The sequence below is a fragment of the Centroberyx affinis genome, unplaced genomic scaffold, assembly GCF_046629955.1.
Source record: "Centroberyx affinis isolate AG114_WGS23_722 - 3 ecotype Tasmania unplaced genomic scaffold, CSIRO-AGI_Caff_v1 ptg004322l_1, whole genome shotgun sequence".
NCBI classification, from domain to species: domain Eukaryota; kingdom Metazoa; phylum Chordata; class Actinopteri; order Beryciformes; family Berycidae; genus Centroberyx; species Centroberyx affinis.
Window position 1 is genome coordinate 208 of NW_027282031.1, and position 14793 is coordinate 15000.

At 40.0% G+C, this 14793-nt stretch overlaps 1 protein-coding gene across 1 annotated transcript in view; it reads left to right on the top strand.

Moving 5' to 3' along the window:
• Positions 1 to 306: 306 nt before the first annotated feature.
• LOC139664594 (WD repeat-containing protein on Y chromosome-like) overlaps positions 307 to 14793 on the top strand; it is a gene marked incomplete at both ends in the record, with an annotated part of 19022 nt that continues 4535 nt past the window's right edge. The window contains 14 exon segments of the mRNA XM_071543482.1: positions 307 to 430; positions 831 to 915; positions 1240 to 1357; positions 2109 to 2207; positions 3510 to 3640; positions 5382 to 5449; positions 6126 to 6271; positions 7236 to 7373; positions 8513 to 8620; positions 9996 to 10094; positions 10571 to 10699; positions 11654 to 11724; positions 12919 to 13123; positions 13950 to 14138. Coding sequence (XP_071399583.1) covers positions 307 to 430; positions 831 to 915; positions 1240 to 1357; positions 2109 to 2207; positions 3510 to 3640; positions 5382 to 5449; positions 6126 to 6271; positions 7236 to 7373; positions 8513 to 8620; positions 9996 to 10094; positions 10571 to 10699; positions 11654 to 11724; positions 12919 to 13123; positions 13950 to 14138 — 1710 coding nt within the window.

Below are 14793 nucleotides of genomic sequence, written 5' to 3' on the forward strand. Positions count from 1 at the left end.
ACAGACAAGACAAGAAACAGAAAGTTACTACTTAAAAGCATGTAAATAGACAGATATATATACATATAATCATGTGCACAAAATATACATACATATATATATATATATATATATATAAATTAGTTAGTTCTACAAGTAGACAAGATCGTTTCAGTTCAGTTGAACTTTTTCTCATTTTATTTTTATTTCAGTTTATGCCTATGTTTTTTAATGTTTGTCTATGTTTTTTGGTTTACAATAATAACCTTGATCTGTATGTATGATGCATTCATCTTTCTATCTGTCTCTCTCTCTGTCTGTATATAGTTGTCCCATCGGAGGAGGATCCATCCCTCCTCCTCCTCCCGCAGCCAGAAGATCTGGGTGATCGACATGATTTGTCTCATCAACCTGCACCAGGTGGCGGTCGCCACCACCCGCCCAGACCTGGGTGGGTGAACGCTGCTGAATCACGATGGGCATTCACGTGCAAATCACTTTTCCAAAAAGTAGCTGACTGCTAACATTAGCTAATGTTATGGATCAGCATGGATGTTCCCTCGATTCAGCTGCTGTAGCCTTTGATTTCATTTGGCCCCCAGTTCTGCTCATTTCTCCATGATATTGGGGGAGAATATATGTGTATTTTATGTTTTTTTCAGCTAAAGTGCAGTTGAGTTTGTCTCTGTTTCAGTCTGCTTTGCTGTCTTCTGGTTAATGTTTCCCAACCCAATTTACCATGTAAATCAAATATGGCCGCAGTGTGAATGAAGCGAATGACTTGAGCTTTTCTATCTTCTGTCTTTCAGTTTAATTCAATGTTTTCCTCCCTCTCTGCTCTCTGCCATCAGAATTCTATGACATCGCCACCGGTAACTGTGACATCGTCTGCTCTCTGACAGTGCTGGACGGCAGTGTGGAAGTCATGGATTACTGGTAGGTCATTGGCTAAGGACACATGACGTCACAGTGTTCCAAAATTGATTTGAAAAGGTCGTCATTATGTGAAGTGCAATGAAACACTGATGAATGAAGTTTGAATAAACTTGAAATTTGAAATATATGATTGTCTGCAACACAGCTTTTCTCTCTGTGTGTATCTTTATGTACATCTATGCACATCTGAGCATACCTGCATGTATATGTACATGCATGTGTGTGTGTGTGTGTGTGTGTGTGTGTGTGTGTGCGTGCGTGCGTGCGTGCGTGCGTGCGTGCGTGCGTGCGTGTGTGTGTGTGTGTGTGTGTGTGCCCCTCCAGGTCAGATGGTACTAAGGCAGTATTTTCCTTTGGTGACATGGATGGCAGCATATCTGTGTTCATCTCCTTCAATGTGGCAACTAATGGCCTCTTCAACGGAGGAACATACGAATGTGGTGTGTGCAGTAAAACCTAGAACTACAGTACTCTACAGAGTAAAACCCAGAACTACAGTACTCTACAGAGTACAACCTAGAACTACAGTACTCTACAGAGTAAAACCCAGAACTACAGTACTCTACAGAGTACAACCTAGAACTACAGTACTGTGCAGAGTAAAACCTAGAACTACAGTACTCTACAGAGTAAAACCTAGAACTACAGTACAGTACAGAGTAAAACCCAGAACTACAGTACTCTACAGAGTACAACCTAGAACTACAGTACTGTACAGAGTAAAACCTAGAACTACAGTACTGTACAGAGTAAAACTTAGAACTACAGTACTCTACAGAGTACAACCTAGAACTACAGTACTCTACAGAGTAAAACCTAGAACTACAGTACTGTACAGAGTAAAACTTAGAACTACAGGACTCTAGAGGCCTGAAGCATCTTAGACCAGGTCAGGGTTCGGAGCTGGTAGGGATTCAGTGTCTTGTTTAAAGGTTTCTTCCACCTGGTGAGCACTTGGGGTCATGGGGGGGTCAAACCTTCTGGGGGTTTATTAATGTAGCCAGCAAGGTTGGAGTCAATACAAATTCAATCAATACAAACTGTAAATAGAAATTATGATTCATTTGAGAACGATGGAGCGCTCATTCTCAACTAATTAGTGACAACAACCATCTGAGGCAAAATATTTTTCTGCATTTTAATTTTCAATTTTTCATTTTTTTCTTTAAATTGAAAGTGTTTTGGAGTGTCAGCTAAATGCCTAACTGTGTGTTTCAGGAAGCAGCTGTCCTTCTCTGTCTGTCTCCTCTCTGATGAAGAACACCTCCAAACACTTCCTCTGTTTTAAAGTGGTACGTACACTTCCTGTGTTTTAAAGTGGTACGTACACTTCCTGTGTTTTAAAGTGGTACGTACCGGACTGCAGAGGACGTCCTGAACCATGACTCACTGTCCTGCAGGCAGAGCATGGACGAGTGCGACTGATCAGTTTGGTTTAGTTGCACAAAGAGGAAACATCGCTCTGGCTCTCTCCATCTTCCTCTCTATCAATTCAATTCATTAAGCTATATTAGCATGATTAGAACAATATAGCCAAAGTGTGTGTGTGTGTGTGTGTGTGTGTGTGTGTGTGTGTGTGTGTGTGTGTGTGTGTGTGTGTGTGCGTGCTGGGTTGACACTCCACCATATCACAAAAAATTCAACACTAAATCTATCTATCGCTCGCTCACTCTCTCTATCATCCTTTCTCTCTCCTTCTCTCACTTTCTCTCTTACTCTATCTTCTCTCTCTCTCTATCTTCCCTCTCTCCATCTCCCTGTCACCCTCTCTATCTTCTCTCTCTCTCTTCCCTCTCTCCATCTCCCTCTCTATCTTCCTCTCTTTATCTCTGTTTCCGTCTCTCCATCTCTCTCTCTCCATCTCTCCATCTTCCTCTCTCTCTCTCACTCTCTCTCTCGTTCTCTTTATCTTCCTCTCCCCATCTCACTATTGCTCTCTCTCTCGATCTCTCCATCTTCCTCTCTCTCTCTCACTCTCTCTCTCTCTCGTTCTCTTTATCTTCCTCTCCCCATCTCACTATTGCTCTCTCTATCTTCTCTCTCTTCCCTCTCTCCTTCTCTCTCTCTCTCTCTCCTGTTCTCTTTATCTTCCTCTCCCCATCTCACTATTGCTCTCTCTATCTTTTCTCTCTTCCCTCTCTCCTTCTCTCTCTCTCTCTCTCTCTCTCTCTCGTTCTCTTTATCTTCCTCTCTCACTATTGCTCTCTCTATCTTCTCTCTTCCCTCTCTCCTTCTCTCTCTCTCATTCTCTTTATCTTCCTCTCCCCATTTCACTATTGCTCTCTCTATCTTCTCTCTCTTCCCTCTCTCCTTCTCTCTCTCCTTCTCTCCATCTTCCTCTCTCTCACTCTCTCTCTCTTTCTCATTCTCTTTATCTTCCTCTCCCCATCTCACTATTGCTCTCTCTATCTTTTCTCTCTTCCCTCTCTCCTTCTCTCTCGTTCTCTTTATCTTCCTCTCCCCATCTCACTATTGCTCTCTCTATCTTCTCTCTCTTCCCTCTCTTGTTCTCTCTCGTTCTTTCCATCTTCCTCTCTCTCTCTCTCTCTCTCTCTCTCTCTCTCTCTCCCTCTCTCTCTCCCTCCCTCCTGCAGGCGGTCCACGATGCCTCCTGCTGTCAGATCCGTTTCCTCCCTGAGTTGAACGCTGTCGCCTCCTGCTGTTCCTCAGACCGAACTTCCCTGGTCCTCACCACCATCCCCGAGTCCCACAGCGCCAAAGTCCAGTATGACACATATAGAGAACTCATGTTGTTTCCTGCCACACATTACATGCCACTAATTGCACGTAACAAGACTTAACACACACTGCCTTCAGGCGTTGTCCCGCTTCTGTCGACTAAATGCTACGCACAAACTGTGACTCATGTTGGTGAAGATCAGAAGACTGATGACTGACTGATATAAACAAAAAAAGCATTAATTTTGTGCTGTCTTTAACTTTAAAATAATAATAACCTTTATTTGTAACATGCAGCTCAAAGTGCTTTACATCAATAGAAGGCAGATAAAAAGACAGATAAAAAGATAAAATTCATATAAAAGAACAAGCAAAATGCACTGCATTAAAATAATAAAATCAAGTAAAATAGAAAGATAAAAGAACACAACAAATACTCCCACTTAAGTGCACATTGTGAGTGAACCCATATGTTTTTCTTTAATTTTCTTTTCCCCTGTCCTTCCTGATTCTACTCTTGATCTGATATTTACGTCAGATCTCACTGCCTAAGGCAGGCGAGAATCACAGATTCTCCTCTTGGTCAAAAACCTCACCATCCACAGATGGATGAGAATCATACAGGGTAAAGCTCTGTCCCCCCCCCCCCACATATAGTGTTCACTCATGCAAGTAACAAGACCAATGAAAATTCATACTTGCCCGTGTCAGCTCTGTTGGGATCCTGAACAGAAACAGTTAAAATGAAGACTATTTAAAAGCTAAGCTGAAAAGAGAAGTTTTTAGCAGTCGTTTGAAAATGCTTACAGAGCCCGCCTCTCTAATATTCTTTGGCAGGGTGTTCCACAGTTTAGGAGTAGAGTTAAAGAAGGCTGCATCCCCAATCTTCTTTTGAGTGGGGTTTTGTACTTCTAACACACCAGCAGTAGAAGACCTGAGGCTTTTGATGGAATGTAGAACAGCAGGGATTCTGTAATGTAGGCCGGTCCTAAGCCATTAAGAGCTTTGTATACAAGTAAAAGAACGTTAAAATCAATTCTAAAGGACACTGGGAGCCAGTGCAATGTAGCTAAAACCGGAGTGATATGCTCTCGCTTCCTTGTTTTTGTTAAAAGTCTTGCTGCAGAGTTTTGGATAGGCTGAAGCCTCTCAATAGACTTTTTAGGGAGGCCGGTAAAAAGGGCGTTGCAGTAGTCCAGTCTACTTGTAACAAACGCGTGAGTTAGCTTTTCAGCATCTGGTACCAAAATACCTTATGCTTATAACTGAAATCAGTTTGATCATACTTCCTATGATGTAAACCATGAATTTAAATTAGGAATGGGACAATGTATTGAAATTCAATATATCGCAAAATAAAAATATGACAAAACGTAACATGGGGCAGAAAAATGAATGGTGATATTAGCTCCATTTTATTCTGCTGTAGTAATCACAAATGAGACGCTTGACCATCACAATTTCACAAGCTCTCCATCTAAATTATATTATTGTCACTTTGTAATGACACTTTTAAATTTTTGTTTATATTCTAGCAGCCGATGCCATCACTAGAAAGATTTGTGTCTCAGAAATAAACATAATTCTGCACAGTCAGACTTTGTTGTCACTGAACTTTTATTTATCACATCGTATCGTGGTTTCATTGAGCCGTGAATATCGCATATCGGATCATATCGTGAGATGAGCAGATCGTCCCATCTTTAATTTACACCATAAAGGTTTATGTCAGGCTAAAAAAGGAGGGTGAACTGTAAAGTAAATCGCTCGTCTCTCTTTCTCTCTAGTTACTCAACCTTTCAGATCAGAAGAGGCTTCCTCTGCTTCGACTATTCTCCTGAGCGTAATGTGCTGGGTAAGTCACTCTGTGTATGTGTATGTACCATTTTAACATGCAGATACTGTATACTAAAGGCTAGACTGTACCGTTCTCGAATGTACTGTGCCGCTCCTTTGTGTGACTGTTTGTTCTAGGCAAAGGATGAATTTTACACTGCATTACATGTTAGGCAGCTTACAATAAATAGAATGAAAAACACTACAATTTTTGTGAGAATCTTATACATGAATTCTTGTGCTCTATTTAGCCTAACTCTTTAAAGTGGTAATCTGCAAGAATTTAGTCTCCATCTTTGTCCCTCATCTCAGCCTCATTGCTGTGGTGTTTCTGCACTGTGCTTCCCACAGATCACCTGTCAATCAAACGGTGTGGGCGGAGCTTGGATTTTCTGTTGCTGCAGTTTGAGTTTCTCTTTTCTTTGTCTGTTCAGCCATGGTGGCTATCGCTGCTCATGCTAACTACCCAGTTCTTCTTCTGGTGATTCCAAACAAACCGGAAACGTAAAACGCATCACTTCCTGTGCGGCAGAGGATTTTTCCCAGGAAAGAGCTACCAGACACCGGCTGTTTAGAACAGACAATGGGAAAACTTTCATCAACTAGACATAGGTTGAATCACAATTGTGTTACAGCAATCAGATAGAGAGTTGAAAAATGGAAAGTTATTTCTATGATGTGTATCTTTCTGTCAGTGACCGGTGGTCTGGACCAAACGGTGCGGGTGTGGCAACCGTCCGTGAAAAGATTTACCTTGGAGATGAACGGACACTGCTCAGCCGTCACACACATCGCCATCAACGGACAGGACAGCAAGATAGTCAGCATATCCAAGGACAAGGTCTGCAGAGCTGCAGAGGATTCAGCTCAATCAACAATTCAGTCCAATCAACAATTCAGTTCAATCAGTCAAAAATCAAGTCTAGATGTAACTTGACATAACCTTTATTATCCCTGAGAGGGAAATTCAAGGAGCATCCATTAAACACCCATGTGAACACAATAAAAACCAAGAAAATTTTTACTGTGAAATCCATATGAGGTTAGGTGAAAATAAAAGATAAAATAGAGACAATGAAAGATAAAATAAGGCACTAAAAAGAATAGCAGCTCAGCTCAGCTCAGTTCAGTTAAATTCAGTTCAGTCAGTTTAAGTTTATTGAGTTTATTTAACAGGGATCACATACAATAAAAACATAAACCTCCAAGAAATCTGATGCATTGTACAGAGATTTAGCTAAACAGCTAATTTTCATCCCCAGTCCCTGCAGGTGAACAAAAGTACAATATACTTGCACAACAACAAATCTTAGAAAATAGGATGAAATATACATAAACTACAACAAACATTACATGAAACTGCAAGGCAGTGTGTATAAAACCACAGAAAATTTACAACATTACATAATTGATAGTGAAGTCTAGTCCGTTCCATTAAAATTCATTTGAAATGGTTACACTTAATGTGTGCATTATTGATTTTTTTTAACCATATGTTTTAGCATCACTAAGGAAGAGTGTAGATCAATTCAGAGAAATTCAGTTCAATCAGAAATTAATTTCTGTTCAATTCAAGTTACATTTAATTTAATTTAATTTAATTTAATTTAATTTGGGATTCTAAAGCAACATGAAGCAACTAATCTGTCCTATTACTGACTATTATGCATGCTGGAGCATAAGTGCGCACAGGCTGGAACACCACACACACACACACACACACACACACACGCACGCACGCACACACGCACACACACACACACACACACACACACACACTAACCCCTCCGCCTTGTGTTTTTCAGAACATCCTTGTGTGGGACCTGCAGGAATTTGTGTGTCTGCAGAACATCCAGCCTAAAAACATTCCCATGGGCCAAGACCCGCTGTCCAGTGTCTGTTACAACTCACACACCAACACACTCGTCCTGGCTACACTTACGGTATGAAGCCTACACCATTGTGTGTGTTTGTGTGTATGTGTGTGTGTGTTACTGTCTTCACAAGGATAGAAGGATGAGGAAAATCATGGTGTACCAAAATCTGTATCTCCTAAAAAAAATGTGTTGTTGTTTTGCCACTACACAGGGAAACTGTCATGGGGGAAATACTGCTTAATAAATTACAAGTAGACTAATGAATAGCCTGAGAACTTTGTTGTTGAATCAATGGTGGCTTGCGGTTTGAGATAATAAGATCACAAACAATCTCTGTTCATTACGTTGGTTAGGTTACTTTCTTTCTTTGTAATCCCTTGAAATGTTTTTAATGGTCCCATATTATACATCCCTTAAAAAAAATGAAAAATTCAGCTGTTATAGTGTGTGTTCCAGTCTCTCAGTGTCTCCATTGTAAAGAACTGTTTTCTGTGATTGTTGATTTTATGCTAATGAACCGCTGCTCTGATTGGCCGCCTCACTGGAGGGTTGAGCTTTTGGAAAAGCTAGAAAATGATACTTTGTGAGCGGGAGTGGCTATTCACCCTGTCGGTCCTGAGTGATGTCATCAAGGGCTCCAAATCAGATTCAACCCTTGTTGAATCATGTGATTTTTAAATAAGAGAACTAGGGCCAAACAGGAAGAATTTCAGATTTCACAATTTCCAAGCTATTAGATACAAGGACAAAATGCTTACATATGGAAGAGCAAGGAAAACACTTTTGGACATTATGGGACCTTTAAAATGTTTGAAAAACCAGTGATAGTCCCTGGCATGAAATCGAGGCGAAGACACACCGACAGGGGAAATGCATTTTATTTAGGGGAAACAAATTTTGGCACAACACTGGTCCTCTCTTCTTCAAGGGTTCAGTTTTGGGTTAAGACTTGGCGTTAGAGTTAAGGTCAGAATTAGGATTAGGTTAGGGTAAGGGTTAAGGCTGTAGGGTTAGGGAATGCATGTAGTCAAGGAAGGTTCTCACAAGTGTAAAAATACAGACATGAGTGTGTGTGTGTGTGTGTGTGTGTATGTGTGTATGTATCTAGCGGATCATGATGACAAACTGATAATAACTAATAACCAACTAATAGCGATAGTACTCTTGCACTAATGTGACCAGGTGAATCTGTTGTGTCCGTCCAGATAGGAATATTGCAGGGTAACATTGATAATTTGGACGCTCCCCACATTGTGAGAACCTCCCATGAGAAGCCGCTGTGCTGCGCTCTCTACAACAGCAACTTCAAACAGGTAACGGTCACAGCAACTCCAACAACAGCAACTGCAGGGGCTAAACAGTGACAATTGACTTTAAAGCTGCACTAGGCAACTTTGCACTTTGGCGCCACCAAGTGGCAGCAAGAGAGAACTGTTTGAATTTTTGAAATTTGAACTTCATTAAGAAATTGTGTAACGTGGTGTTAGTAAATTTCAGTTTACTGACATCATGTTAGTTTCATGAAATTTCTTCTTAGTGGCTAGTAAGGCTGAAGATGGTAAAAAAAAAATATTATATATAAATGTTACTAATGCATAATCTCCTCTATGTTGTGTGATTTTGTTTTTATATACACTGGTAAAGATGCTTCGTAAGTAAACTAAAATCAATAAAAATCGTTAAAGGAAAAAAAAAAAATCCAAAAAGAAAAAGTCAAAGAAACACATGTAATATATCCGATTATTCTTACATCTGCTTCATGAGAAACAACTTTCATGTTTATTGAATTGCAATTTATTTTCTGATGTTCCGAACACCAAAAATGTCAGGTGGTGCAACCATCCGAATACACATGAAGAGAACAAAATTTGAATTAAGTTTATGTATTTATAAAAACAAAGATGTTTGTGTCAAAGTGCTTTACAAAACAACATATTGTATATATAAACAATTGGAAGGTTACTCTTCTCAATACAACTCCTAATCAAGTCGTTATATGCATTTTAGACACAACAATGATGAATGTTTTTAGGTTACTAGTGATAAATACAGTAAAAGTGCATTATTTAAAATTTTGATACAGTTTCACCACTTGACATTTACCTGTAATAAGTATTATCAAACTGATGTAAGTTATGAGAATATGGTTTAAGGGCAAAGACAGCATAAGTAATGCCTTTTTGTGAAAATAGTGATTTTTGTTTATATCAGTGGTTGTTTGCCTTATGATAATCAACATTTACCCAGCTTTGTATTCACCACTCCATCCTCACATCCTTCCTCTCGCCTTCTCTCACCTCGCTCCCTCCTCCTCCCTCCCTCTCTCTATGGTTTTAACCTCCTCCCCTCTCCTCTCCTCTCCTCTCATCTCCTCTCTCTCCTCCTCTCCTCTCCTCTTCTCTCCTCTCCTCTCCTTTCCTCTCCTCTCCTCTCTCTCCTCTTCTTTCCTCTCCTCTCTCTCCTCTTCTTTCCTTTCCTCTCCTCTCCTCTCCTCTCCTCTCCTCTCCTCTCCTCTCCTCTCCTCTCCTCTCCTCTCCTCTCCTCTCCTCTCCTCTCCTCTCCTCTCTCTCCTCTCCTCCCTCTCCTCTCCTCTCCTCTCCTCTCCTCTCCTCTCCTCTCCTCCCTCTCCTCTCCTCTCCTCTCCTCTCCTCTCCTCTCCTCTCCTCTCCTCTCCTCCGCTCTCCTCAGGTTGTTAGCGGCTGCCATAACGGTGTGGTGACAGTGTGGGACCTCCTGACCGGAGAGAAGGCCATGAAGTTCCAGACCTCGCCACAGAAGCCTATGGAGGTTAGACTTAAGTGTATTTTCCGTTAATTTCACATAAACACACAAAGCAGATAAATTCACACTCTGGCTGAATACTGTGCTTTGATGCAACAGGCAGCTGCTTCAGTTGCTTTGTGTCTGTCTTTGTAAAACCGTTTACATTTTACATTTAGCTGACACTACATGTAGCTGACACTCTTACAATGAGTGCAACAGTAAAATAAGTTTCAATTCTATAAAGCACCAAAATAAAAGCATTGCAAATGTAAAAAACAACATGAAATAAAAAAAATAAAAAAAATTTAGGATATGTCTGAAAAGAACATCACATCAAAAAGGCAAAAAGGGGCATTTATTATCCCATATATAAACCCCACTTTTTGTAAACATAAGCAGCGATTCCTCTTTTTGACTTTTAGATGTTTAGTAGTGTGCAGGTTTCTTTCTTTTTTTCTCTTTATTGAAATTGAAATTGAAGCAGCTCAGTGTTTCCTCAGATCACCTCCATGTCGTTCGACGGGCCGAAGCGCAGACTGATCACAGCTTCCCACGACGGGACGCTGAGACTCTGGAACTTCAACAACGGCGCCCTGCTCTCCGTTCTCCCCGCCGCGACGGAAAGCGAGGTACGGTCTTAAAGCTGAGTAGGCCCTCTTCACGTCGTCATGGTAACAGCTTCCATGTTGAGAAAACGAGCAAGCTTCCACAACTTCCTGACAACAACACTTTCTTTTTGCAACTTACTGACAAACCAATCCAACAAATATGACTAAAACAACAAAATTGTAATGGTTACCAGCACTAGATACATAATCAGTGGTGGAAGAAGTATTCAGATCTTTGACTTAAGTAAAAGTATCAATACCACAGTGTAAAAATATACTGAACACAAATATAAACACAACACTTTTGTTTTTGCTCCCATTTTTCATGAGTTGAAATAAAAGATCTAAGACTTTTTCTATGCACACAAAAGGCTTATTTCTCTCAAATTTTGTTCACAAATTTGTTTAAATCCGTGTTAGTGAGCACTTCTCCTTTGCCAAGATAATCCAACCACCTGACAGGTGTGGCATATCAAGATGCTGATTAAACAGCATGATTATTGCACAGGTGTGCCTTGGGCTGGTCACAATAAAAGGCCACTCTAAAATGTGCAGTTTTTATCACACAACACAATGCTACAGATGTCGCAAGTTTTGAGGGAGCGTGCAGTTGGCATGCTGACTGCAGGAATGTCCACCAGAGCTGTTGCCCCTGAATTGAATGTTCATTTCATTACAATAAGCCGTCTCCAATGGCGTTTCCGAGAATTTGGCAATACATCCAACCGGCTTCATAACCGCAGACCACGTGTATCCACGCCATCCCAGGACCTCCACATCCGGCTTCTTCAGCTGAGGAGCCGATTTTTTTTTTTTAACTTGCAGTTTTCTCGTCAATCCCAGTTGTTTGTTTGAAATGGTGTAACTAACCTTCACTCCCTTTAACTATAAAGAGTCTGTAGAAAATCTGTTTTAAAAATATCAGTCATTTGAAAACACAAACTGGACTTGGCTCCCTGTGTGTCTCTGATTCAGGTGACAGGCGTCGTCTACATCAACGAGAGGATCTATGTGTCTGGATGGAGCAAGAGGGTCATGTGGTATCTGTACGTTCTATCTATCTATCTATCTATCTATCTATCTATCTATCTATCTATCTATCTATCTATCTATCTATCTATCTATCTATCTATCTATCTATCTATCTATCTATCCTATATACTGGACTCTTGATTTGTTTTGACTTGACTTGGTGTTCTACATTTAGACTTGAGACTTGACTTGAGACTGACTTGGGACTCAAGCAAAGTTGACTTGGTCACACCTCTGCTATCTATCTATCTATCTATCTATCTATCTATCTATCTATCTATCTATCTATCTATCTATTTATCTATCTATCTATCTATCTATCTATCTATCTATCTATCTATCTATTTATCTATCTATCTATCTATCTATACTATATACTGGACTCTTGATTTGTTCTGACTTGACTTGGTGTTCTACATGTAGACTTGAGACTTGACTTGAGACTTGAGACTGACTTGGGACTCGAGCAAAGTTGACTTGGTCACACCTCTGCTATCTATCTATCTATCTATCTATCTATCTATCTATCTATCTATCTATCTATCTATCTATCTATCTGTCTACCTACCTACCTACCTACCCACCTATCTATCTATCTATCTATCTATCTATCTATCTATCTATCTATCTGTCTACCTACCTACCTACCTACCTACCCACCTATCTATCTATCTATCTATCTATCTATCTATCTATCTATCTATCTATCTATCTATACTATATACTGGACTCTTGATTTGTTCTGACTTGACTTGGTGTTCTACATGTAGACTTGAGACTTGACTTGAGACTTGAGACTGACTTGGGACTCGAGCAAAGTTGACTTGGTCACACCTCTGCTATCTATCTATCTATCTATCTATCTATCTATCTATCTATCTATCTGTCTACCTACCTATCTATCTATCTACCTACCTACCTACCTACCTACCTACCTACCTATCTATCTATCTATCTATCTGTCTACCTACCTACCTATCTATCTATCTATCTATCTATCTATCTATCTATCTATCTATCTATCTACCTACCTACCTACCTACCTACCTACCTATCTATCTATCTATCTATCTATCTATCTATCTATCTATACTAGATACTGGACTCTTGATTTGTTCTGACATGACTTGGTGTTCTACATGTAGACTTGAGACTTGACTTGAGACTTGAGACTATCTATCTATCTATCTATCTATCTATCTAATCAGGGATGCGAAGGAGGACATGAAGGCGGAGTCCTGTGTGTGGAGTCAGTACCACACGGAGGACATCTCCTGCATGGCCGCCCACGGCACCAAGCTGCTGGTGACCGGCTCCGTCGACGGGAACATCGTCATCTGGAACATCGCCTCCGGCTGGCCGCTCTGCCGCCTCCACGCCGCCGAGAGCCCGCGCCCGCTGCCCCCCCGCCAGGTGAGGGCCGGGGCCGGACCGAAACCCTTCATCCCATCCCTGAAATGTCCTTAATTTCTCTATCACATAAACATTCATTAAGGGATTTTTCATGCCTTTTGTGCATGGTTTACAGAGTTATTAATGAGTTGTTAATGGAAAGTTTAAATTAGAAAGTATTACAAATTAAAGGTGTGTTTGAGGTGGTTTTGATGGGGTGTCCATTAATAAATCCCTTAATTAATTTTAAGGGGATTTTGCATGAATTAACGGGTGAATTAATGCAAATGTGAGATTATAAAGGGATTACTGGTTCATAGGGTTCCACTGATGTGGGTTTTTAAGAGAGATACGGATTCTGATATTATTTTAATTGAAGCTGCCGATAGCTGATATTTTGTGCTGATGTTCAATATGCTTAAATGGTAACACTTTACAATAAGGGTCACTAAGTTAAGGGTTAATCCTTAATTAACAGTTAACTAATGTGTCTGGTAATCATTTACTAATGGTGTTCATGTTAACTAAGGTATTAATTTATACATTATTTAATAGTCATCTTTATAAACTATTAAATAATGTATAAATGAATACCTTAGTTAACATAAACACCATTAGTAAATTATACATTAGTTAACTGTTAATCATTATTAAGCATTAACTAACCCTTATTAAGCATTAACTAACCCATAACTTAGTGACCCTTATTGTAAAGTGTTACCGTTTAAATTTGAAAATTACTATCTCCCCACCTTCCCTCTCTTCCTTCATCAACCCCCCTCCTCCCTCCTCCCTCCTCCCTCCTCCTCCTCCTCCCTCCTCCCCCCTCCTCTTCCTCCTCCCTCAGGTGACAGATAAATCGGCTCTGGGTTCGTTTGGCGGTGAGTCTCGGTGTTCGGTTTCCTCTGAGGCGGACTGCGACCCGGAGACGACAGAAACCCCCTCTGCCCCGTCAGCGCCACGCAGGACGGGCATCAATAAACCTCCACCAATCAGCAAGAAGGAACTAGAGAAGCCCAGGCTGGCTGTAGAGAAGGTAGAATAGAATAGAATAGAATAGAATAGAATAGAATAGAATAGAATAGAATATTTACCTGAACATAGGCTCACTAGAAAAATATTTATGTGGGAAATCTCTTGTAACTATCCATGGTCCAGTGAAGTAAAGTCTTCATTTGGTAACACATTAAGTTTGCATTAACTCATGGTAACTAATGCATTTACTAACATGAATTAAACATGAATAACAACATTAACAAAGATTAGGTCATGTTAAATGCACATGAACAACTGTGTTAATTCATGTTGTTGTACATGTTTGTTAATAATGTTAACTAATGTGTTTACTAACATGAATTAAGCATGAACAGTGACATTAACAAACATGAATATAAACAACTGCATTAATTTATGTTGTTGTGCATGTTTGTTAATGTCAATGTATTGTCTAAATTGAAACCCGAACTCTTTGTGTATTACTTAATCATATCCTGGCATTAACTAAAGTCACTAAAGTGGTATTCACGTAATTGATTTACATTCAGAAAAGGAAATTATTTTAGATGATAGATTTATAATTTATTTTTCACAATAGATTAAGGTGCGACTTGCAGGAAATGAAAGCTAAGTTATTCCTTATGTCTTAAGAAAAGTGGTCCACTGATATCTGGTTTAAGACCAGATTAAGGACA